The sequence below is a fragment of the Lipophrys pholis genome (assembly GCF_963383615.2).
Source record: "Lipophrys pholis genome assembly, chromosome: 20".
Lineage (NCBI taxonomy): Eukaryota > Metazoa > Chordata > Actinopteri > Blenniiformes > Blenniidae > Lipophrys > Lipophrys pholis.
In genome coordinates, this window is record NC_137648.1 from 1,062,183 (window position 1) to 1,084,326 (window position 22,144).

Below are 22,144 nucleotides of genomic sequence, written 5' to 3' on the forward strand. Positions count from 1 at the left end.
TCAATCATCACAGCAGCTACACAAAGATTAGAAAATAAGAATATTAAAGGATTATAAATGTCTATATAATACACATTTCAATAATGACAATAAAACTTCAAATTAAGAGACGCACACCAGTATGTTAAGCTTAATAAACTGTAGGATCCTTATGGGGAAAAAGAAAAATCCATATTAAGAGTATTTACTGTGGATTAATGAGTTTCAGATTATGTTAAGCACTTTTCAAAATGGTGTGAATTGCACTTAAGTATGAAATATACTCAGGAAAGTGCAAACTCCTGTGAAAACAACTTAATTAAAGGAATGTATTTGTATTTAATGGCATGTGGTTCTATTTCATCCCTGATAATTGTAATGTAATTCTTTATTAATCCCATATTCTATTTACATTGTATTAAGTTGCAAAAAAAAAGAACATATTAGTAATCCGTATGTATATTTATTAACAAAAGCAAAATGGAGGAGTTGGATTATACTTTCAAACCCTTGCATGTGATTATTAGTAGTGATACACTGTAGTGGCCTCAATGTTAAGGAGGCAACTTTATAACTAGATTAACCAGAACTGAGCAGCCACAGTGAAATAATGGAGCTTCATGAGGGGTTTGCATGTTTCCCTGAGCTCTTTCTAGGTACTTTCACACACTGAAGTGATTTAAGATGTTTGTTTTCTGGTTGCAGAAATGGTCCTGGTCTCAGCAGTTTAAAGTTTTAGTTTATTAAATGTCTGTTGGTGCCTGAGATCTGGATCTCTGCCAAAATCTAAATTTAATCTGGGATGTTCTTATATCATACCTCTTTTAGTTAATAATAGGCTTATGCAGATGATTGTTAACTAAAAGTGTGTGTGTGTGTGTGTGTGTGTGTGTGTGTGTGTGTGTGTGTGTGTGTGTGTGTGTGTGTGTGTGTGTGTGTGTGTGTGTGTGTGTGTGTGTGTGTGTGTGTGAACCACGTGATGGCTCATTAACCTGTACACTGCCTCCTGTCCTGTCGACAGGTGAGCTCATGTCCTGAAAGATAATTAAGTTGACACAGAGAGACAAACAATACAACATGAAAGCAGAAACCTAATGGACGCAACTTAAAGTTCATTAAGGTTTAATTTAATTAAAAGTTGAAAATGAGGGCGGTGAGTTAAAGGATAACAGCAGCAATCATGCCCCGGTTTCAGGTGCCTGGTTCAAGTCCCAGCTTGGGGGGTTGGCAGGTGTGGATTGTTCCTCTCAGACTAAAAACACACGGTCGGTGTTATTTGGCGACACTCTGCAGTTGTGTGTGACTGATGACCTGTCCAGGCCTGTCGCCTGCCTCCGCCCACGTCCACCTCTCGAATAAACACGGATAAAAGATGAACACACGTCTCGTCATCCGTCTCATAGACCCGCTTTATAGTAGAACTGTGCTGACACAGCGTATTTGGTATTAAAGGTAAAGGTACACCCTGTGCGGGTCAGCGGTTCATCAGAGAGACGGATTATCAGCCACACACCTGGAGCCGATTCAGAGTCAACAATTAACTTAACAAGCACGTCTCAGGAATGTAGGAGGAGGAGAGAACAACAAAAAAGAAAAAAACCCACACAGGCACGTATGGGAGGAACATGTCTAATCTAAACAACCCGACATCAGTGGTAATCTGAGATTACCTGACTGATGGATCCATTTTATGACAGGCTGTAGGTCAACTGCATTTAATTGCGTTATTATCCTTACCATTGACCGTGAAGATGCTGAAGTATGCGAGCAATTAAAGCCGAGTGGCTTCAGCAGCACGACATGTGAACAAGCAGGAGCCTCATTAACTCATCCACAACCAGAGCGACCAGTTTCTCTTTTAATTCCGCATGGGAGTGTCTTTGTACAGCAACATGTCGTAACAGCAGCACGAGACGAGCCGTAATCACTGGGAACTGGATGGCACGACAAGCTGCTCATTACCTGCCGTCGGATTAAATTTTAACCCTTCGAAGTACTTGGCAATGCGTTCACCGAAAAGAGGCAGGACTTCAGCGTCTGAGGAGAGTCGGGTAGATGGTGTTTGTTAGGAGCAGAGCTCACCTGACTTTCAGGAAAAGTACAAAGCAACAAACAGACACTCAGTTAAAAAACAGGTTTTTAGACACAGAGTGAGCTGGAGGTTCAGCATGCACAGGATGAATGTAGATGTATATGTTGTCCAGGCTGCAGGGTGGGTGGAGATGGGTGGAGCTGTAGTTAAATCCAATCATCAATCCATCTTCTAGTCTCCCTCAAACAGTGGAACAATGAGAACAAACCACTGTACCACTGTGTCGCCTCACGGCAGTCAAATAATCTACGCAACACAGATTATCTGACTTTGTGTCCAGTCTTTATTTAATTTTCTAATAAATAACGTATTAACTGTTAGAACATGACTCCTCCTACAGAACGTGTTCCCTCAGTAGTCTTGCGTAGTGCTCGGGGTGAACTCTTTTAAGGTAAACACTCATTTTCCCATCGATTCGCTCGTCTCCAGAAAGGCCTGTGAGGAAGAGGAGGGTACGTCACAAAACAGCTGAATGAATGAATGAATGAATGAAAGATGAGGCGTGGAGAAGCTTGGAGCTCACCCAGCTTCTGAGCCGTTCTCCTGATCTTCTCCATCGCACGCTGCACGTCTCCGCCTTCTGGTACCAGAACTTCTATCTCTCCCACGTCATAGCCGAAGTCCGCCTGGTCCAGATCTACCTGCACGCCCTCCTCCTCTAAAGTGAACGACCGCCGCACCGTGGTGAACGCTGCAAAGCACGCCAGCCTCCACCTTCCCGGCCAGGACTCGTCTTCCTCTGAGGGACACGCCTCCGCCTCCCCGCCTCCGACGACCTCTTTGACCCGCAGGTGAATCTCCGGCAGGTCGGTGATCTCCTTGTAGCGGGTGCACAGCGCTGCGTCCCGCGGCTCCTCTGACCCGTCCAGCTTCGCCGCGGGACACTTGAGCTCCCAGCATCCTTTGCGCTTCCGCAGCCACATGTCCCTCAGAGTGAGGTGGAACTCGGGGGTGTCGAAATACTGGTCGTGGAACTGGCGCTGGCCGACACAGACTGCCGAAAGGAGGAAGGAGTGGGATGAAACAAATCACTTTGCTAATGAGAGGATAAATAAATGAAATACTAACAAGGCTGAGACAAAAAAAAAATGAAAGATAATTATTAAGAAGACACAGATGGCCAGTGTCACTATCGTTACACAACAACCTCGGCAATTAGAGTCATTAAGTGTTGGGAAAAGCTTTTTAGTGACCCGACTCAGGTTGTCGTGGATCACAGCTCAGATAAACGCCGCCGTTTTAGTAACTGTGAGGTGAAGAAGCTAGAAGTCATACCCCCGATCTCCTCCAGGGCTTTCAGGGTGGCGGCGCTGCACAGAAATTTTCTTTCCACTTCCACACTCATCTGAAACAGCAGACGATGAGCCACACTGAATATGTGACCCGACTGCAAATACAATCCAGTTTACTTCAAACCACCGACAGAATCTGTTTAATATGAATACACATCTACCAGTCTCATATATATATATATATCTGTGTGTATATATATATATATATACACACAGAGAGAGAGAGAGAGAGAGAGAGAGCTCAGGAGTGAAACAAAGGACCTGTGGGCCAAAACCGGCTCCAATCCAGCCAAACCTCCAAGCATATTGTAAACACCGATTTAAATTTGAACACATTTCTTTAAGAGTAGTGAACACAACACAAGACGGAGACCCAAGCCGAGTCATCCGTGATGCTGCCATGAAAGCTGGTGACCTCCTGACTGTCAAACTGGCCTCAACGCCACGCTGTCAGGGTGAGTTTGTAAAACTACAGCAGAAGATTTCCCCGTATTTTGCACCGGAAGGTTTATTTAAAATTGGCTTTATGTTGAGATTGTCGTTATCGTCTGAAGTAATTGCTTGGTTTTTGTAAATATCATAGATGTATATGATGTATATGTTCTCCAGGCTGCAGGCCACTGAACCACAACACAATAAAAATAAAAACTACAGCATACAACCATTCCCACTTATACCACAACAATCTCTCTAAATAAACCAAAACCCTTTTAAATATATTTCATAAAATTATTCCTTATGAATCGTTAAAATCAAAAATGCAGTAACTCGAAATATTAGAAAATGCGACATTTTTTCTCTCAGATTTTCTAACCAGAGGCCATGACAGTCTTGTGAGTTGTTTTTTTTTTATTTTGTTTAGTAGTAATCAATTAATAGAGCTGTATTGTTAAACAAATCTGTAGTTCAGAGCACGTGTGTCATAAGTAACCAGGCTGCAATTCATACAGCTTTTTAATCTTATTTTTTTTTAAATGCAATCATTTAATTGAGTATTGTTGGTGCATAATTAAAGCTTCGTTTATGACACACCTGCATTAACACCATCCAACCACCAAATCCAGGCAGAGTAGAAGGAGATAGATTTTTAATGATAACCTTGGCTTTGACACAATCATTTAATAAAGTTGTCTTGTTGGAGCAAAACAAAGGCTGATCTGTAGTTTCTAACACACCTGTAACAAAACAAGGCTGCCATTCATGCAGAGTAGGAGGAGCTGAACACTTTTAGATACAGTATATTTGATAAAGATATAATCTCAGGTTCGAGCTGTTGTAAACTTGCAGATCAAAAGTTTGTTTTCTTTTCTTGCAATTTATTTTTTAACTGTGTGTTAATCGTTAAGAGAGAAGCCATGCAGAATTTAATTGTACCCGGTGTGTAATGACAATGAAGATAATTCATATCATCTAGTTTTTTAGATGCAATCATTTAATAAGAGTTGTTGGTTGAAATCCAAAGCTGATCTGTATGTTTAGAACACACCGTATCCAGACTGCAACACATGCTGAGTAGGAGGAGCTGACATTTTAATAATAAATATATATTTTTTAGATGCAGTCATTTAATATTTTTACACTATAGATACAAAAAAAGGAAATTGATCAGTAGTTTATAACACATCACAACTGGAGTACAAGACATGCAGAGTAGGAGGAGCTGACAACCGTTTTTAATGCTGCTAATCTTTTTTTAGATGTAATTATTTCTTATAGTTGTATTGTTGGTGCAAAACTGAAAGTGCTCTGTAGTTTATAACACACCTGCACCACAACAGAGCCACAAAGCCATGGAGGCTGCAAGCCACTGAACTACTCCACATAACCAAGCGGTACAAAAACACCACAAAACGTGTCGACCTGCACACTTCACACACCTTGATGGGTCAAGTCCTCAAATCCAAACCAATTCTGCACCGAGACGAGCTCCGCGCGGCGACAACACGTCAGCAACGTTTTTTTTTTTTTTTTTCGCACAGGCGCAATTAAGGACAGCTATTAGGGCATCACTTCCTGTCCCGGGAGCGGGGGCCTGCGGATGGGTGCAGATTAAATATACACACACGCGCGCGCGCGCGCCACACCTATCGTGAGTGGTCATTTATTCAGCTTTAATTAACTCTTTCTTTGTGTGAGATTTTTTTTTTTTAAATGTTTTTTTAATTCTAATGAACGAGTGAATTCCGTGTGGATTATTAATCTGTAATATCTGCGGGGTTACATAAGGGATTGTGTCCCCTCTGAATGTCAGCAATCATCCGAGGGGGGAGCTGTGGTGTGTTTACTAGAGGGAAGGAGAGAGGGAATGAAGGGAGGGGGAGAGAAAAGAGAGAGAGAGAGAGAGAGAGGGAGGGAGGGAGGGAGGGCACGCAAGAAAACTTTTCACTTGTGAGGAGCCACAGAGGAAGCGTGTGTGTGTGTGAGTGTGTGTGTGTGTGCGTGCTGGAGCGGCGACCATGCAGGTAAAGAAAAGGAATCGGCTAATTGCTGCGAACTTAATTAAACGCGATCGGTTAATTTAATCCGGGGAGAGAGAGAGAGGGGGAGGAGGGCGAGGAGGAGGGGAATGGGGGGCAGAGGTGGCAGAGGTGGCCTGCGACCGACACGGGATCGAGCGGACGACGGATCGCACCCCGTCCTAATCCGAAATCCAGCATTAAATCCCAAACTTTTTCTTCTTCTTCTCTCCCCCTCCCTCCCTCCCTCCCTCCTCTCTCCTTCACGGGGCTCTCTCCTTAATGCCACCACCCCCCCCCCACCCCACCCCCCAAATCGACGAGGCGACCGCGGCTCACGTACTCCGCTCCGAGTCGCTCGTAATTCCCTCCGTCCAATTACCAGTTAAAATGAGAGTTTAAATGGCCATGTGTTGCACCGCGGCTGGCTTCAAGCTCCGGGATCCGAGGACGCGTCCAGCACGGGGAGGTCTGCCCGCTTTACTGGCGGCGGAGGACGGGAGGAGGGGGTGCGAGTTTCTAACACATCTGTAAACGGAGCCCCGCGTTCATTAATTAAATGGCTTTGGTGCGGGTAGGCCTCAATTTGCGCTGTTGAGCAGCCGGCGGGCGGGCGGTGCAACACTACATGCCCGACTGGCAGAGCACAATCACGGGGGTAAGCGAACAACTCGAGGCCGGGGATTTGTTTTTGTTTTTTTTTTTCCTTTCGCCTTATTATTTTTTATGTTCTCTCCTCATTCCTCCCGAAGCGGCTCGGTGTTACCGGGGCTGCACTCCCCGCCCGTGCCGGGAGGAGTTTGTTGGCAGCGGAGAGCAGCCAGTTTGGAGACAGTTTGTGGAGCGGTTAATTATCTCTGCCTGCTAACAGGCTATAGCTAGCGGAGTGACACGACTGGTAACAACCCCCCTCCCCTCCTCCTCCCTCCACCCCCACCTCGTTTTTCTCCCCTCTAATGTGTTTATTAATGTAATCATCGCTTCCAGCTTCAACCGAGAGCCGCCGGGGGGACATTTGGCTGACGTCTGCCCCCGTCTTCTTGCAGTTTTTCGGGGGAGAAGTGCGGGATTATTTTCCTGTAAACTCACTGTAATGCGACGTTATCGGCGGCGGCGGAGGAGGCGGAGGGGGGGGGCGCTTCACAACCTAGCCTGCTAGCTAATTGATCCGGTCGGCATAGCTAATTAGGCTGCCCGTTAATTAGCCAACTCGGCTACGTCGTTCTAGTTTTATTCTGTTTTTGTTTTTGTAATCTGAGGTGATTTGAAGATCGAATCTTTAGATGTGGACTGTTGTGTGGTCGTTTAACCCTGCTAGCTGGCTAATTGGCATGACGAGGAAGTGAGGCTGGTCGCTGTGTTGGTATTTCTCCTCATGGGCACGAAAGGTTGTCTAGTCTTGTCTTGTTTGAAAATGTAAAATACATCTGGTCGTAGAAAGCAACAGCTCGTGTTTTTAAATCCTTCATTTTGTGTTAATGCAGTATTTGCAGCCTGACTTGACAATATCATGATTGTAGTTTGCTTGTATTGATTTCCATTGTGAGTAACTCACAGGCTGGCTGGGTGTAAAAAGGGAACGAGTGTGACACAATCGGCTAATTGTTTGAGGAGCCACAGTGCAACGCCAAAAAAAAAAAAACCTGCTGCAAACACAACAAAGTGTTCATAACATCAGCAAGGTGTCATCTGAGCAGCTGCATTATCTGAATAAAAGGAACCGCCCTGCAAAGTCTGAAATCAGTCGAACAAACTGTGTGGTTAAGATACTTTGATTTCAAATTATTGATATAGTACCTGATGGAAATAATGACAGAAGTTGCATCATTGAGTAGAAACGTTTGTCTTTTGTTTAGTGTGACTGCACAGAATGACTTTATGCCACTTGTTTGTTTACCTGTTGCGAGCAGGGTAGTTTTAGGCCCTGTTAACGTGACGATGTTTGAAGTGATAACGCTTCGTGTTTCTGAGAAGTTTCACGTTTACACAGCAACGTTTTGGAAATTATGTCGTTGGCATGTTGGGCCACCAGTTGGCGAGTTGCGCGCAGAGAGTCTGCTATTAATAGTAAGAGTACATTCATATGGACAGATGACCAAGTTGGATTGTTAATATTACTGTGACTGTCAACTTCAAAACTACCAAGTCCCAGGAGTGGCAAACATTGTTCTTATTGTCCAGCTACTGAGCATGTGCAGAAGAAATATTTACCATGGCCATGGTGCACATACGCTGCAGCAGCGTTTCCAGAGCCCCATTGTTTTCAGAAAGTTGCGTTTTCCCCAGATTCCATGAAGAGTCTTCAAAAAGTTCAGTTTTCGGTGACTCTGGGCAGCGTTGTTGTGTAAACGGACCCACAAAATACAACATGTGTTTGCGTTTTCACATTAAAACTTTGTGTAAACAAGGCCTCAGTTTTGAACGTGTGTTTGGGACACCACTGGTTAGATTTCAAGTTTACAGCATTGCAGTGACTCCACATCCATGTTTTTTTGTGTCTTCATCAGGAGGAGTCTGGAGAGACAGTATGCAGTGAAAGGAATGGGGAGGCAGAGTGGCTGTGCCCCCTGTGCCAGAAAGGCCAACCAGACCGATCTTCCTTGTCGATTCATCTCACCGAGCAGCACAGCGTTCTTCCATCGTGTGTCGATAGGCTGCTGGACATCGTAAGTGACGGCCAGAATAGGTCATATGATTGTTATCAAGTCTGACTAGTTCTCGAGGGTGTTTTCCCTACAGTCACAGCCTGATTATTTCGCTCATATATCAATTGTAACCATAGTTTTTAATTAGCCCACTTGTTGCTGGCTGATAAATGAGTTGGACAAGATTTCATTGAAGTCACAAGTTTAGTTGAAGCCGAGTTTGGAGACGCTCTGTCCATCCTAATGGTTACTTCTGATGCAGCACAGGTATGAAAGCCTGAGGGCTGACACCTGAGCTGCAGGGGGATTAAACAATGTGCAATTATGTGACTAAGCAGCGGGAGACGGTAAATGTATGGTAATGACTGTTAGGAAAAAAAAAAAAAGCAGATTGGTGAAGAGGAACTCCATCTCTTAACTTTTATTATTGCCATTGTGTCGTGTTCACTCTTATTGTTTAATATGATCCAGTGATTTATTCTGCTCTCATAAAGAGTTTTTCAGTTTTGATTGGCTCGGTTTTAGTGGGAGGTGGCGTTGCACAGGCATTAATCATCTGACCCCTCAAAATATTAGAAACGTCTCTCGATCTGCTTTCATGGGAACTTTTACAGTTAAGTCAAACCTGGATCTTTCTGCTGTTATGCGACGGTGTGAGCCGCTGCAACCTCTAAACCTCAAACTGTATGAATGATCACTGAGCATTATCATCTTTCCTAAAGTAGAATCTATGATGGAGCTGCACATTTTAGTTCAGAGGCCACATTCGGCCCAATTTCATCTTGAGTGGCCCGGACGGGTAAAACGGGTAACTATGTAGTATAGTAACTATTTATCCTAGGGAAGTCCCGATCACACTTGATGGCGCGCAATACAATCCACTTTTTCAGATTTGGGTATCGACCGACACCGATTCTTTCCCAATCCAATACTTACAGTGCTGTTGCTATTTTGTGAAAATACTTTTAGTATATTATAGTAGCAACTAAGATGTATAAAGCTAAAAGCTTCATTAAAAGAAGCTTTGCTGAGCGACAATTATCGTCAAACTCGCTTATAGAATCAAAATTCTTCTCAGAATGATGTACAAACTTATTTTAACTTTATTCAGTTCCAATAACAACAAAAAAAATCACTTTTCCATCGTTAGCCGTCTCATAAAGAAGCGAGTGTACTTGTGTGGAATCTCTGATCCACTTGAACTAGTATAAACGACTTCACCTGAATTGTGACAAGAAATTCAAATTTAAAAACATGAATCCTCCTTGAAAGTGAAACAGAAATATAAAACAGTAAAACAGATCAAAATGTCCCAATTCTACTTCAAAGTGACTTAAAAAGCAAAGTCCTTAAAAAAAAAAAAAAGTAAAGGTGGAAAAACAATTTTATTCCAACTGGCTGTTGAACTGTTTTCATCGTTTCTCTTATAATGCCTCCAGACTGCCGACATGGTAGCTACTGGATCGATAATGCAGCTCACAGGCCTCAAGTCTTATGTTTGACACCCCTGCTGTCGTGGATCACATAGTAGTTTAAAAGTAGCTGTAACGATAAACTTGAGTAATACAGATTCAAATTGTGCTCCTGTTGTCCCTTTATTACACAGTAATGACAAAAGTGATTTCCCATAAAAACTAATATCGGCACAAAGTTTTCCCTTCCTCCTTCACGTGTGTTTTATCCAAAGTACGCCAACATAACACAGTGTTGTTTGCCAGATAAGCCACAGAGGGAAACGCAGGTTTATTTATGCGTAGTGTGTCATTGCATTAGTAATCAAAGGTTTTGAGTTGTGACTGAGGGTGTCGCTTTCCTTTGAATTGCTTATGCAAATCCTCCTTCCTGCAGTCGCTTCTCTGTTGTAATAAGTTTGAATGTGTCATTGCTTGGATTTGCCACCGAACCAAGTGTGTCACTATGAAAATATTTGTCGAGTCGCCAACAAGTTTTAAGAAAAACAAATCTGAATCACCTGTGTGAACGAGACGAGTTTCAAAAGAGTTATGAAGCTTATTGATGTGAGGTGTGAAGCTATAGGAGGAAGGTGATTGGTAGATAAATTGATCAAAGATGCTGTGATCTATAGCTTTAGGCTAAATGTTGAAGTAAAGACTTGGCAGAGTGGCTGCGGGTAATATAACTGCGCATTAACAGTCACACCCACGATCTCGTGCCGCTCCAAAGTTTCATCAAAACATCAACTGAAGAAGCGTGTGCACAGTGTGTGTCACTCTGCTCGTGCTCACTCTGCTCGTGCTCACTCTGCTCGTGCTCACTCTGCTCGTGCTCACTCTGCTCGTGCTCACTCTGTCCTCTGCTTCCTACAGGCCGTTCTGAAACAGGCCGCCAGCGCCGCTGCAGCAGAAGATAAAACCGCTCCCAAACCGACAGGTGAGATGATGCTTCTCCAACAAAGTAACTCCAGTTGATAAGGAGTGGTGGAAAATCAATTCTGTATTAACACACAACAGTTTTTTTTTTACATGCGTGGGAGTAATTGGTTGTGTAATTACTGGTGGCTAAGTCTTTATTTAACTTTTATGTTTCAACATAACAGAAATGTCTGTTTTCTCGATTTTCTTTGCGTTGAAGATTTTCCCAATAAACCAGAGGTCATCATGCATCATTTAGCACGTTATTACAGTGTGGTTAATGTTTTACAGAAGAGAGAGGCACTTACAAATGACAAATGATTACACGATGCAGCAGTGATTTATTTATTTATTTTCAAAAATAGATTTATACATTTTCCAAAGTTTATATAAAAACTGAAAACCTCACAACCTCCTCAGTGAATACTTCAGCATATAAAAGATTTTCCTTGAAATTATTCTGAATTCATAACATTGGGTGTTATTTGTGACTCTAATAATGAGCATTGGGTGTAATAAAAAGTGAGTTTCTCTGTTTGGATTCAATAACAAAGTTGACATTAACAGAGTTTCACCTTATATAATCAAGATAGCACATTTTTGCTTTTAGAAAGCTACAAATTCTTTCTTTGTATACTCATTACTACAATTTTCAACTCAAATCGTTCAGTAATTTCCATTATTTTTGATAATGGAGCTCTGTAGTGTATAATGAGACCATTGTCCTTTGCGTCGTGGATGTATAGGGTCTGTTCATAAAGGACTTTTGCTTTATGTGCCACAACAATGTTGGAGAATCCCACATTCAGTGTAAAACATTGGGATCTTTTGCTTTGGCATGATTCAAATATAGAAGTTGTTAAATTCTTCACTGTATTAGAATGATGTATCAAATAATATTGCATGCAGGACTTCTGGTCAGCCTAAACTATCTGACTTTATAAGAATATATTCCAGTTTGTATTATAGATCCAGTTTACATTTTATAACTGTTTTGTTGGGACTGAACCATGCTGAGTTAAGCCACAGTTTGGCTAAATGGGCCACAAAATTGTGACTTTTCTGATGTCCACATTATAGTTTTATGATCTGGTTGTAGCAGTAAAATGCACAAAAGGAATGATAAGACCATCGTTCAAATTGACATCAGGTTTGTCCGTGCACGCTTGTGTTTTCACTTGTTACCCTCACAGAAAAGTTAAATGTGTAATTCGTTCCATCAGACGCTGATTCTTCACAACCGAAGCACGCAGAAGACATCGGCTCGGAGCCCTGCCAATCTACCGAGAGTGCAGACGCTACCCAGACGCTCGGAGACAAAGAGATGGAGGAGGAGAGAATAATGGAACAGGAGGGAGGTGAAGCTGAGCCGGAGCCAGAAGAGGAGGGAAATCCACTGGCAGGAGCCAAACGGCAAAATGCAACAGAAAACGCAGAAATCCCAGACGCTGCTGAGAAGTCAGTTGGTAAAAACGGCGTGCCGGCTGAAAATAACACCCGGTCGTTCAAATGCAACGCCTGCCTGGAAAGTTTCCCCAGCAGAACTGCCTTGAGTGTTCATTACAACTCAGCATCCCACATTCAGAGGATGACTACAGGCGCCGCAAAGCAAAGTGTAGAAAGTAATCCCCCGAATTCCTCGGTCCCAGTCCTGACTCGGCCGTATATATCAAACAAACCCTACCAGTGTGCGATATGTCGAGTCTCCTACAATCACGCCATCACCCTCGAGAGCCATATGAAATCTGTCTTGCACCAGACCCGAAGCCGAAATGCCGGGTTAGCAGCGAACAGCGCCGCGGTGACCACATCTGGAAGCGGAACCAGTCAGTTGGTGAGCTCCACCAACTCCGCTGCTCCCGGGACTCTGGTGGTGACTGCTGCAAAGGATGGCGAGCAGATTCCAACGTCCCAAGTGGCCACCTCCCTCCTCACCTCCCCCGTGGCCTCCGCTCAGGCAGTCTCGGCCTTTCTCACCCTCCTCACGTCGAGCCCCAATACCCTCTCGCACTCTCTCCTGCCCTCCCTGTTCGCGGCCGGCGCTGCTCCCAGCGCCGGCGCGCCTCAGCTCGTGCCTCAGTCCCACATGGTCATGCCCCTGATCCTAAACGGGCTGCAAGCCCAAACACAGCAGCACCAAGAAAACCAGCAAGGCCAGCTCCTCACCCAGTGTGTGCCGTTCGTAGGTCTCAGCACAGCCCAGCAAGCCCTCCTAACCCAAAGACTTAACAGCTTGCAGAACCAGTGGCCCTCTGTGGGAGTTCAAACAAACATGCAAGCCTGTCTCGAAGAGCAAAAGCAAACTCCAACGACTGAGGCAGAGCAAGAGAAAAAGGGGAGTGACGGGACAGAGAAGGTCTCTGATCAGCTCAAGGACGGACACAACTTGACTACAGAAACTAATAAAGCGGAGAAATCTAAGGAACAGAACGGTAAAGACATTGCACATTGCTCCAATACAGATAGCAAAGGGAAGGTTGAGAATAATGAAGACAATGGGAAGGCACATGGAGATAGCACAACAGATGGAGACAGTGTAACTAATCAGTTGGACCTGGTAGGTGATAAAGCAGCAAGCCTGAGTCTTTCCCCACTGGGCACAGAGAAGAGCCTCGGCAATAACAACCTCTCCCCTTCTGCCTCTGTGCCCAGCAACTCCAGTTTCAGTCCTGTAAATCTGAACCTTACACTTAGCCCTGATTCAACTCCTCAGAAGTCACAATCGGGCACGAGCCCGAGTGGCTCGCTCGGCACCCCGAAAACCAGCCGAAATGCCTTAACTAACAACCAAACTCGTCTCAATTGTAACTCATCCGTATATCCAGACCTTCCAGTGCTGTCAGAGTTCCAGTCGGAGGTTCTCTGGGCCTTCTTTGAATCGCGCAGCGAGGCTGACGCTGCGAGTCCTCCCCACGAGGACTGTGAGGCGCTTGGCAGAGAAGTGGGTCTGTCTGAACAGGAAGTACGGAGGTGGCTGACTCAGGCTTGCCTCGCCAAACAGAGACAGAGGGCGACCGAGTCTGAACACCTGGCCAGCTTCACAAAGCACAGCCACGGCTCCGATGTCGACTTCGACGATGAGGAAAGCTCGCTGGTTATAGCGGAAGGAGACGATGACGCTGAAGCTTCAAGCAGCCAAGCAATGGATTTGTCTCGGACAAGAGGGAAACGCAAACTAAGAGATTTGGGCAGGGAGAGTCAAGGAGGCTCCTGTCTCACGTCTGACTCTGAGAATGAGGTCTACACCTCTGTGATTGTGTCCGATGAAGAAAGCCAGAACGGTTCTTTCAAAGAGTGTCCAGAAAGCCCCGCTAAAGAGGACGCTCACCGGGAGGTCTATACTGACAGGGGACCCGTTGGAGGGAAGGTGTTGCGCTCCACAACCGTGTTCCTTTCTGATGCAGAGGACGAGTATGAGGAAGAGGAGGGGTTGGGGGGACAGAGAGCCAAGAGGAAAAGAAGGGGGGAGTTTGAACGCGATGAAGTGGAGGTGAAAAAGGAGAGGCTGGACCCTGATGTGGATCTGGAGTTGGAGGCCCAAGGGGATCCTCCAAGTTCACATCCCCACATCTTGGACCACCCCGAGATCCAAGCGAGTGCGCTTCACTCACTTCCCTTGTCCCTCACTCCCTTCTCCGCACAGTTTCTCAGCCCTTACGTTGTCTCTCTGACTCCACCGATGATGGGGGACGGGAGCAAACTACCCATTTTCCCCAACTCCCCAACCATCACACAGTTCGCCAGCTCCCTTCTCTCACAGTACAGTCTCTCCCATCCAAACCAAATTATTCCCCACTTGTCCAACGGTGATGACTGCGAGGCTGCTCTGGATCTCAGCATGGGTAAAAGCGGCTCAAAATCGTCGTCTTCGTCGTCTCTGGCTGATAAAATTGCCGTACAAAAGGGCCAGCTGCTTGACGGGCTTGGCCTTAAGCCAACATCCAAAGGCCTTGTGGTTGTCCAAGTTAAGCCAGAGTCGGTTTGTGGCATGCCCTCTTCCAACAGCGGCATGAGCCTGGTCAACTGCAGTAATCTGACCAAGTCCAGCATTTATATGAGGGCGGCGGAGAAAATGAACGCCACGTTATTGGAAAGGGAGCGAGAGAAGGAGCAGGAAAAGCAAAAGGAGCAGGAGCAGCAGCAGCAGCAGAGAAAGTCCAAAGGGAAAAGGTATCGGGATATGCGCCGCTCAAGGACCATCATTCAAGCTGAACAGCTTGACATCCTGTATGGCTGCTATTTCAAAGATGCAAATCCTGGGAAACACGAGTTTGAACAAATTTCGGAGTGGGTTCATCTTCCAAAAAAGGTTGTACAGATTTGGTTCCAGAACATGAGAGCACGGGAGAGGAAAGGTGAGGTCCGATTCATCAGCGACGGCACGCTGGCAGCAGTCGGCAAACCTCTCATCAAATTCACCTGGCCTCTGTCCAAACCCATATTCTCCAACAAGACGGCTACAAACAACGCTGGGACTATTACAACCACACCCATCGTGCGGACCCTCATCAAGACTGAAAGAGAGCCTGTGAAGGAGCCAAGCAAACCAGTCGTGATCAAAAAAATAATCCCGGTCCCCATCAAGCCCAAGGAGGTGGTCTCCTCCAGCGCCGCGTCGTCTGTGAGCAGCGTTCCTTCAGCGGTGCCGAAGACCAAGCTTGAAACCACCAGCAATGTCACCATGGTTAAAGTGGCACCAAAAGTAACTGCACCCGTCGTCCTCGCGCCCCCCAAGGATCCGATCCCGATCGCCCCACGACCAGCCCAGAAACGAAAGCTGGAGGAGGAAGAGGAGGAGGAGGAGGAGGAGAGTGAGGAGGAAAAAACTGACGAGGAGAAAGACGAAGGTGAGATGGGTCCCAGTCCGGGGACCACCAACCGCATGGTGCCCAAGCTCTCGGCCACGCCCATCAACAACAGGCCTTCTGCCAACGCAGCGTCGCAAAAACAGAACGGGCTGAACTACTGGACCTCCAAAGTCCCCATCAAGATCAACACCTTGTCCAGAGAGCAGCTGGCCCTTCCCGCACACACGCCGCCTCGTCCCATCCCCCCTCCCCCCACCCCGAGCATCGCACCAGTCAGCCCCAACACCCCGAGCTCGGCCCGAGCGGCCAGCCTCTCCACCCCGCTCGCAGCGAAATCCAGCCCCACAGAAAGCAGCTTCCTGCCCCACTCGTCCAGCCGCAGGCCGCGGACGCACCTGTCCTGCCTGCAGCTGTCCATTCTGCAGTCCTGCTACGAGACGTGCGCCCATCCCAACGCCATGGAGTGCGAGGCGATCGGCACGGAGCTCAACCTGCCGCTCAAGGTGGTGCAGATCTGGTTCCAGAACACCAGAGCCAAGGAGAAGCGCTGGAGACTGCAGCAGGAGAAAATGGTACGCTGGCAACCGCACAAATCACATATTTTCCATTTATGCAATGCAGACCTGACAAAACAAAAACTTTTGCAAGACACATTTGAGTTCTGTCTGTAAGAGAAGAGGATTGTTTATGATCTGAAATTAATTTTAATACATTTTATATCAGATAAGATTCTATCATTCGTCCCACAATGAGGAAAATGACCATTGTTGCAGCAACAAGTTGAATAGAAGATAAGAGTGGTGAAAGAATACGATCAATGATATTAATTAATAATTTGTAACGGAGAATACTTTACATTCTTGCATGATAATGTTGGTAGTGATTGGAAATAGAGCAGAGATTGTTATTGCAAAGAATAAATAGAATAGAAAAACATAAATAAGTTCAGAGGGAACTTTACCGATACGACCTGAAGAGAAATGAGTTTCTCAGTGAAATACGGATCCATCTGTGCCACTTTTTTAATATACAAGTACTAACTTAAGCTACTTCCTGCTAAGAGTACTAATAAATGCCATAAAGCCTGTATCGGGGAGTTTTCACGAGTATGAATCCTCTGTGCAGTATCGGACCAGATACTGGTGTCGGTTCCTCCTTAAAATAAATACTTGTGTCGTTCTAAAGTGAAAGTTGATTCTCACATCTTCAGATTAATTGAGTGAAATGGATGAAGAAAAGCCGCAGAAATGCAAATGCATTCAGTTTAAACATCCTTTTCAGTCTGATGCTGTGAAACTCATCTTTTAAATGAAGCTTGTTTCTTGGTTTTGTCTGTCCACCTTGTGTCCCCAGTCTCCTCTGCCAGGTGGGAAGGTGGACATGAGCTCAGGAAGCTACCTGCACTACAGCGCTCTCAAGGCCAACCGGCCCATCCTGCCCAAGCCAGTCCAGCTCACGGTCACCGAGCCGGCAGTGTCCCCGGTGGCCGGTCAGCCGGTGCCGAAGGAGACCCTGACCGGACGCTGCGACGCCTGCAACATCTCCTTCGAGTCGCGGGCCGCGGCCAGAGCCCACGTCTTCTCCCCGCGCCACCTGGCCACCCTGAGAACCACTAACTTTGGCCAGCCGATGGCGCTCGTCAGCAAGAACGCCAGCGGGAACGGCACGTCGGGGTCGCAGGGTTCTCTTTCCACTACTGTAACCAGCTCCTGCGCCGCCTCCGGGTCGGAGATGGTTATCGAAACGGCTCCAGCGACGGCCACCAGCAAAAGTTAAACCTCAGATCAGGATTGGTCTGCACACTGACTCGTCGGGCCGTTTCGGGCTCCTCTCACTTTAATAAATTTGAGCACTAATCCTCGAAAACTAATTGAGTTTTTGACGTCGGCGCCCTTCCCCCTTCCTGCACTCGCTAACCCTTCTGCTCAACCCCCCCCCCCCACTGACTCCATGTCCGTGACTCCACAGCGCTCACCTGGAAGTCGGAACCTTCAGCGAGGCTCGTTCCACGCTGGAGTGACGGCGCTGACCGATTCCCACACACACACTTTCTCCAGACAGTTTTGGTCCGAACTCTGTGGTTCTGTATTAACGTACTACAACCTTCCTAAAATTTGTAAAAGACACTCGACTCGCCATGCTTGAGCTGTTCTACCCTGAAGACTGATGCAAGCGTTTCCTTCTTTTGGAGCCCGGAAACACCTTTTGGGATAAAACCATGAAATATATTACCATCTCCCACTTCGTTCCTGTGGATTTTCTTTAGTTTTATTTTAGTTTGTTTTTTTTTCTCCCCCTCCTGCCTAAACTTTTCACTTTGTTGCTTGGAGATAAAAACGACGGGACTGAAACGTTGGGAGAGGAGAAATCCGCATAAACTGTCCCCGTTGGGTTTTGCTGCAGGAGTGATCTGAAGCGCGTCACGGCTTCTCGTTTTGGGATATTCAAGAGGTACTTAGAGAGTCCGTGCTGTTAAGATTTGACACACTCATAGTTTCATGACAATCCAAATAGACGGCGCAAAAAGAGAGGCTAATCTTTGGCATACCGCACTTTGACACATTTTGCATTGTTTTGAGATGTTTTTGGAGCATTCTGATGCAGGTGTCTTTCTTCTTTTTTTTTTTTTTCTTTTTTTAAAATGAAAAGATACAATAATGCATGTTGGATGCCTTAATATAAATCATGTTTAATACAATTTATTGATTTTGCTAATCAAATAGGATACGCTTTAGGAGTGCATAATGTGCAAAACGTTTTTTTTTTTTTTTGATCTGGTTGCAGAAAAATGGTGAAGAGCTTCGTTCCGATCCCCCGTTTCATTTTGGGAGGGAATATTTAGTGTGAGTGTGACCGGAACCGGAGCAGCTCATTGCCTGTAAAGTCGCCTGCGTCCATTCGGCCAAGGAATCCAGTTAAAGCCCCTTCTGCTCCTGCTTCACGCCCCCACCCCCCCCCCACCCCCACCCCGCTCCTGTAAACGTTAACTTTCCCCACCCAGACTGTGCGTATGGTTTTGGAACGCAGCTCTTCGGACTCGTCGGGGGGGGGGGGGGGGGGGGAGAAAACTGCTTTGCACCTTGGTTGGTGTGTTTCGAGAAACGACAGCCTTAAGAGGAGACGCCACCAGCTGTGTCGATTCAAGCCCGGGGGAATTCCTCCTATATTCTCCGTGAATTCATGTCACCCCCATCTGGCGCGGAGGGTCACACTGATTTCCTAAAAATAAAAAAAAATTACTTTTTTTTTGCCATGAATACTGTGTACAAGACAGGAAAGTTGAGTACTCGTTTATGTACGTTAATATTTATACGAAAAACAATACAAGCAATTTTAGAAACTGGTGGAACAGATTTTTCTTTTTTTTTTTTTTTTTTTTAAGGTCAAAAGCCAAAATCTCTGAATCGGAGGGAAGAGCTTGAAATGGTGTTTCCTGTACATGTTCTTGTTTTGTTTGTTTCCCCCTCCTCGTTTTGGTTCAGTTCTGAAGCAGAGTTGGCGAATCTGGTCGTGTCCGTGCTGTGAAACGAGACGCGACGTCTGGCATCTACGACAAGGGAGACAGTTGGGTTTATAAGTGTCCTCAAGAGACTTGATGGGTACTCGAATCTAGAAAAAATAATAAAAAAAGGCAAAATTATGACATATAAAATGTGTTGACTGAGAGCTAATAAGATGGTGCTGTGTTGAAGGACACATAACATACTAAAGATGTTTTTTTCCTTCGATTTAAGTTGTATAATAATGTTACTATTGATAGTTTTAACAAAAAATGCAAAACTAAAAACAATGAACTTTTTTGTAAAGAAATATATTGAAAAAAAAAACTGATATTCCAAAGTGATCCTCCCTTCGCTTTCTGTCCTTCAAAAAAAAAACAAAAAACCAAAAAGCAATCTTTAACGGTCGACAGAGAGCAGGAGAGGTGGTTTTTCTTTCCGTAAATGCAAAACTGTAAAGGACATCCCACGGCTTGACACTTGCACTAGTCCACCATCTTTGCACAAAGCTACAGACATTTCAAACAAACGCAGACAGCCATTACTACCACAGAGGAACCGCAACGTTTCCTCGTCGCTCCCATTGGAAACTGTATCTTGTGTGTAAAGCGAAGGACTGGAGTGCTCGAACCTCAAGACTGGGATTACACACACACACACACACACACACACACACACACACACACACACACACACACACACACGGTGTTGCACTGTCCAAACTAGATACGTTTTTATGGAGATCTGCTTTTTATTCTCTTTATGTTTCATTGTCACTTTGATTATCACTATTGTTATAACTGTACTACTACTTATACGATTTATTATTACTACTCATCACTGTTTTTTGATTATTATTGATCCATAATGGTTTTAAAAACGCCACCTCTGCTCAAAAAAGAAAAAAAAAAAAAAGAGTATGGTATTCCTCTTAATATTGAACAATTATAGTGGCAGTGTTGTTATTACTTGTTAGATTTTTGATTAAGCTTTTTTTTTTTTTCCCCCTTCCTCCTCACTTGTACCTGCTTTTTTGTGTTTGGTCTCCATTATGCTTTCTTTGATATACAGAAAAAGAAATAAAAATCAGTTGAACAACGTTGACGGAGGTCTTCTTTGGTGTGTGTAGACGTGCATGATTCTTATTTGTCTTTATAATTCAGGACTGATTCTTCAGAATAAAAGAGTTTACATTGCACATGTTACCTTTGGCCTTAGAAGATCAACACTGTGGTACCCAGTGAAGTGTTCAGTGACTTTTCCAAAAGACTGAATCACTCACTGCTCCTAATGTACCCCGCTTTACATACCCTGAGACGCCCGATCTGAGGTCTAACGTCGGCTCCACGGGCTGAAAACAAAGGATATGTGGCTCCTAAAGCTTTACAACAGAAATATCCAAACTAAACGGCAAAATCCTCAAATCTGGCAACGTGTGAAATCTGTAGATTTCATTTAGAGTTTTACAACAATACAAAGGTGACTTAAAGAAGACTGTTGTTCCTGGTGACCAATAGTAAAAATAGTTAATGTTTAAATTAGACTTCTGCTGAGTTTCTCTTATTCTGTCGGAGGACAACCTGTCAGGGAAGTCTCAGCTGTTTCGATTGAAACGTCTACATTTGGAAAAGGTCTCTGGTTTGGCTTGCAGGAATCTGTATAGAGTCTGCATGTTCCCCCTGTGCACACAGTTTTCTTTCCCCCCCCCCCCCCCCCCCCCCCCCCAAAGTCCAAAACCGGCGGTTATTTGCGCCCTGTAGTTGTGTGAGTGTCTCCCTCCTGTCCTGAACACAACCTGCTTTTACTCCTCGTCGGTTGGATAACGAATATCAAACGTATGGATCTATTGCCGGTGCAGCTCGGCTCTATAATCTAATATACAGCACGGCAGCAGAATCAGGGCTTCTTTTTTCCTTTTTTCTTTCTTACAACTATGGTGTAAGTCTCTGGTCTGGATCAGAGTGAAACAAACACGAGAAAATTTCACGTTCGTCTGGTTTGGTTTGAGATTACAAATTCGAGCTCTGAAAAAAGAATGACGCCACATAAAACAAACAGTTACTGTGTGTTCTGTGTCACAAATCCACAGCTATGTAATGTATGTCAGTGCTGTGGTGTCACTTTTAAGACCCAGTGATATACAATCTGTATATAAACTATAAACTACAGCAGGAATTCCTCCGATTAGCTTCTAAAGCTCATCATAGTCTGTGTTTGGTACTTTCCGAGCTCCTTGAACTCAACTATGCTCAGACTTCAATCCATGCATCAGAGTCCACATTTGGTGTGCCACCAGAGCCCCGATGACAATAATAAATCTTTCAGAAATAGAGTGGATTAATGCAGCCATGGGAGTGGGGTTTGTTTAAATCACACCCAATGTGGAAGCCACCCTGAGAAAACAGCTGCAAACTACAATCAGGGATATAACGTGAGAGATGTTCAAAGCTCTCCAGCAAATCAACAACACCAGAGTTGTAATTTGATCGTACAAGAGCACGTAAATAAGCACGTAAATGTACAACTTAAAACCAATCTAGTCCACTCCTGAGCGTGTACATGCCGTTATCAAGGTTGGTAGGAGCTTGGAGTAATAGCAATAACCAATGGACACAGGTATAAGTAGTTATTGGGAGTTTTATTTATTTTTTAACAACTATATATACAGTGCACATTTTAAATCAACGCAAAACCTATAGGCCCAAAAAAATATCAATTTGAAAAGGTAAATTACACCAGAAACAAATCTGAGCTAATCGTTCTTTACTCCATGTCACTCAAGATGTTAAATCAGGCCAGAAATCCGAGTTTAGTTATGGACCAGACCTGAAATTCAACTATGACTAAATCGGCTTAATGGTATCTGCAAAGATATCACAAGAATTAAAGGATTTCTCACCGAACAAAATTCTGAGAAACTTGCATTATTTCCCAGCAGGTTGTAATTGTTGTGACGGTGTGTTTACAGGTCCCAGGTTTACAGCTGCAGCTCATCCAGAG

At 44.8% G+C, this 22,144-nt stretch overlaps 2 protein-coding genes across 3 annotated transcripts; one reads left to right on the forward strand and one right to left on the reverse strand.

The window, feature by feature from the left end:
* Positions 1 to 1,086: 1,086 nt before the first annotated feature.
* On the reverse strand, positions 1,087 to 5,346 carry thtpa (thiamine triphosphatase). The gene is made up of 4 exons (XM_080489925.1): positions 5,241 to 5,346; positions 3,347 to 3,416; positions 2,595 to 3,065; positions 1,087 to 2,506 (listed from the first exon to the last, which is right to left on the reverse strand). The coding sequence occupies exons 2-4, from the start codon at positions 3,414 to 3,416 to the stop codon at positions 2,406 to 2,408; spliced, it is 642 nt and encodes a 213-aa protein (XP_080346051.1). The 5' UTR covers positions 5,241 to 5,346; the 3' UTR covers positions 1,087 to 2,405.
* Positions 5,347 to 5,741: 395 nt separating this feature from the next.
* zfhx2 (zinc finger homeobox 2) lies at positions 5,742 to 20,240 on the forward strand. Of its 2 annotated transcripts, none has more exons than XM_080489067.1 (5): positions 5,742 to 5,825; positions 8,327 to 8,485; positions 10,792 to 10,855; positions 12,060 to 16,216; positions 16,998 to 20,240. In XM_080489067.1, exons 1-5 carry the CDS (start codon positions 5,820 to 5,822, stop codon positions 17,418 to 17,420), a joined length of 4,809 nt encoding a protein of 1,602 aa, XP_080345193.1. In that variant the 5' UTR covers positions 5,742 to 5,819; the 3' UTR covers positions 17,421 to 20,240. The 2 variants fall into 2 exon arrangements, with proteins under 2 accessions (XP_080345193.1, XP_080345192.1); XM_080489066.1 differs by lacking the exon at positions 5,742 to 5,825 and adding an exon at positions 6,355 to 6,477.
* Positions 20,241 to 22,144: the final 1,904 nt, after the last annotated feature.

Coding starts and splice junctions, on each gene's coding strand:
- zfhx2 (XM_080489066.1), top strand. CDS start 6,448: ATGCCCGACTGGCAGAGCACAATCACGGGG. Junction 8,486..10,791: donor TCGATAGGCTGCTGGACATC/GTAAGTGACGGC, acceptor TGCTTCCTACAG/GCCGTTCTGAAACAGGCCGC. Junction 10,856..12,059: donor AACCGCTCCCAAACCGACAG/GTGAGATGATGC, acceptor TCGTTCCATCAG/ACGCTGATTCTTCACAACCG.
- thtpa (XM_080489925.1), bottom strand. CDS start 3,416: ATGAGTGTGGAAGTGGAAAGAAAATTTCTGTGCAGCGCCGCCACCCTG. Junction 3,066..3,346: donor AGCCCTGGAGGAGATCGGGG/GTATGACTTCTA, acceptor TCCTTTCGGCAG/TCTGTGTCGGCCAGCGCCAG. Junction 2,507..2,594: donor GAGAACGGCTCAGAAGCTGG/GTGAGCTCCAAG, acceptor TCTTCCTCACAG/GCCTTTCTGGAGACGAGCGA.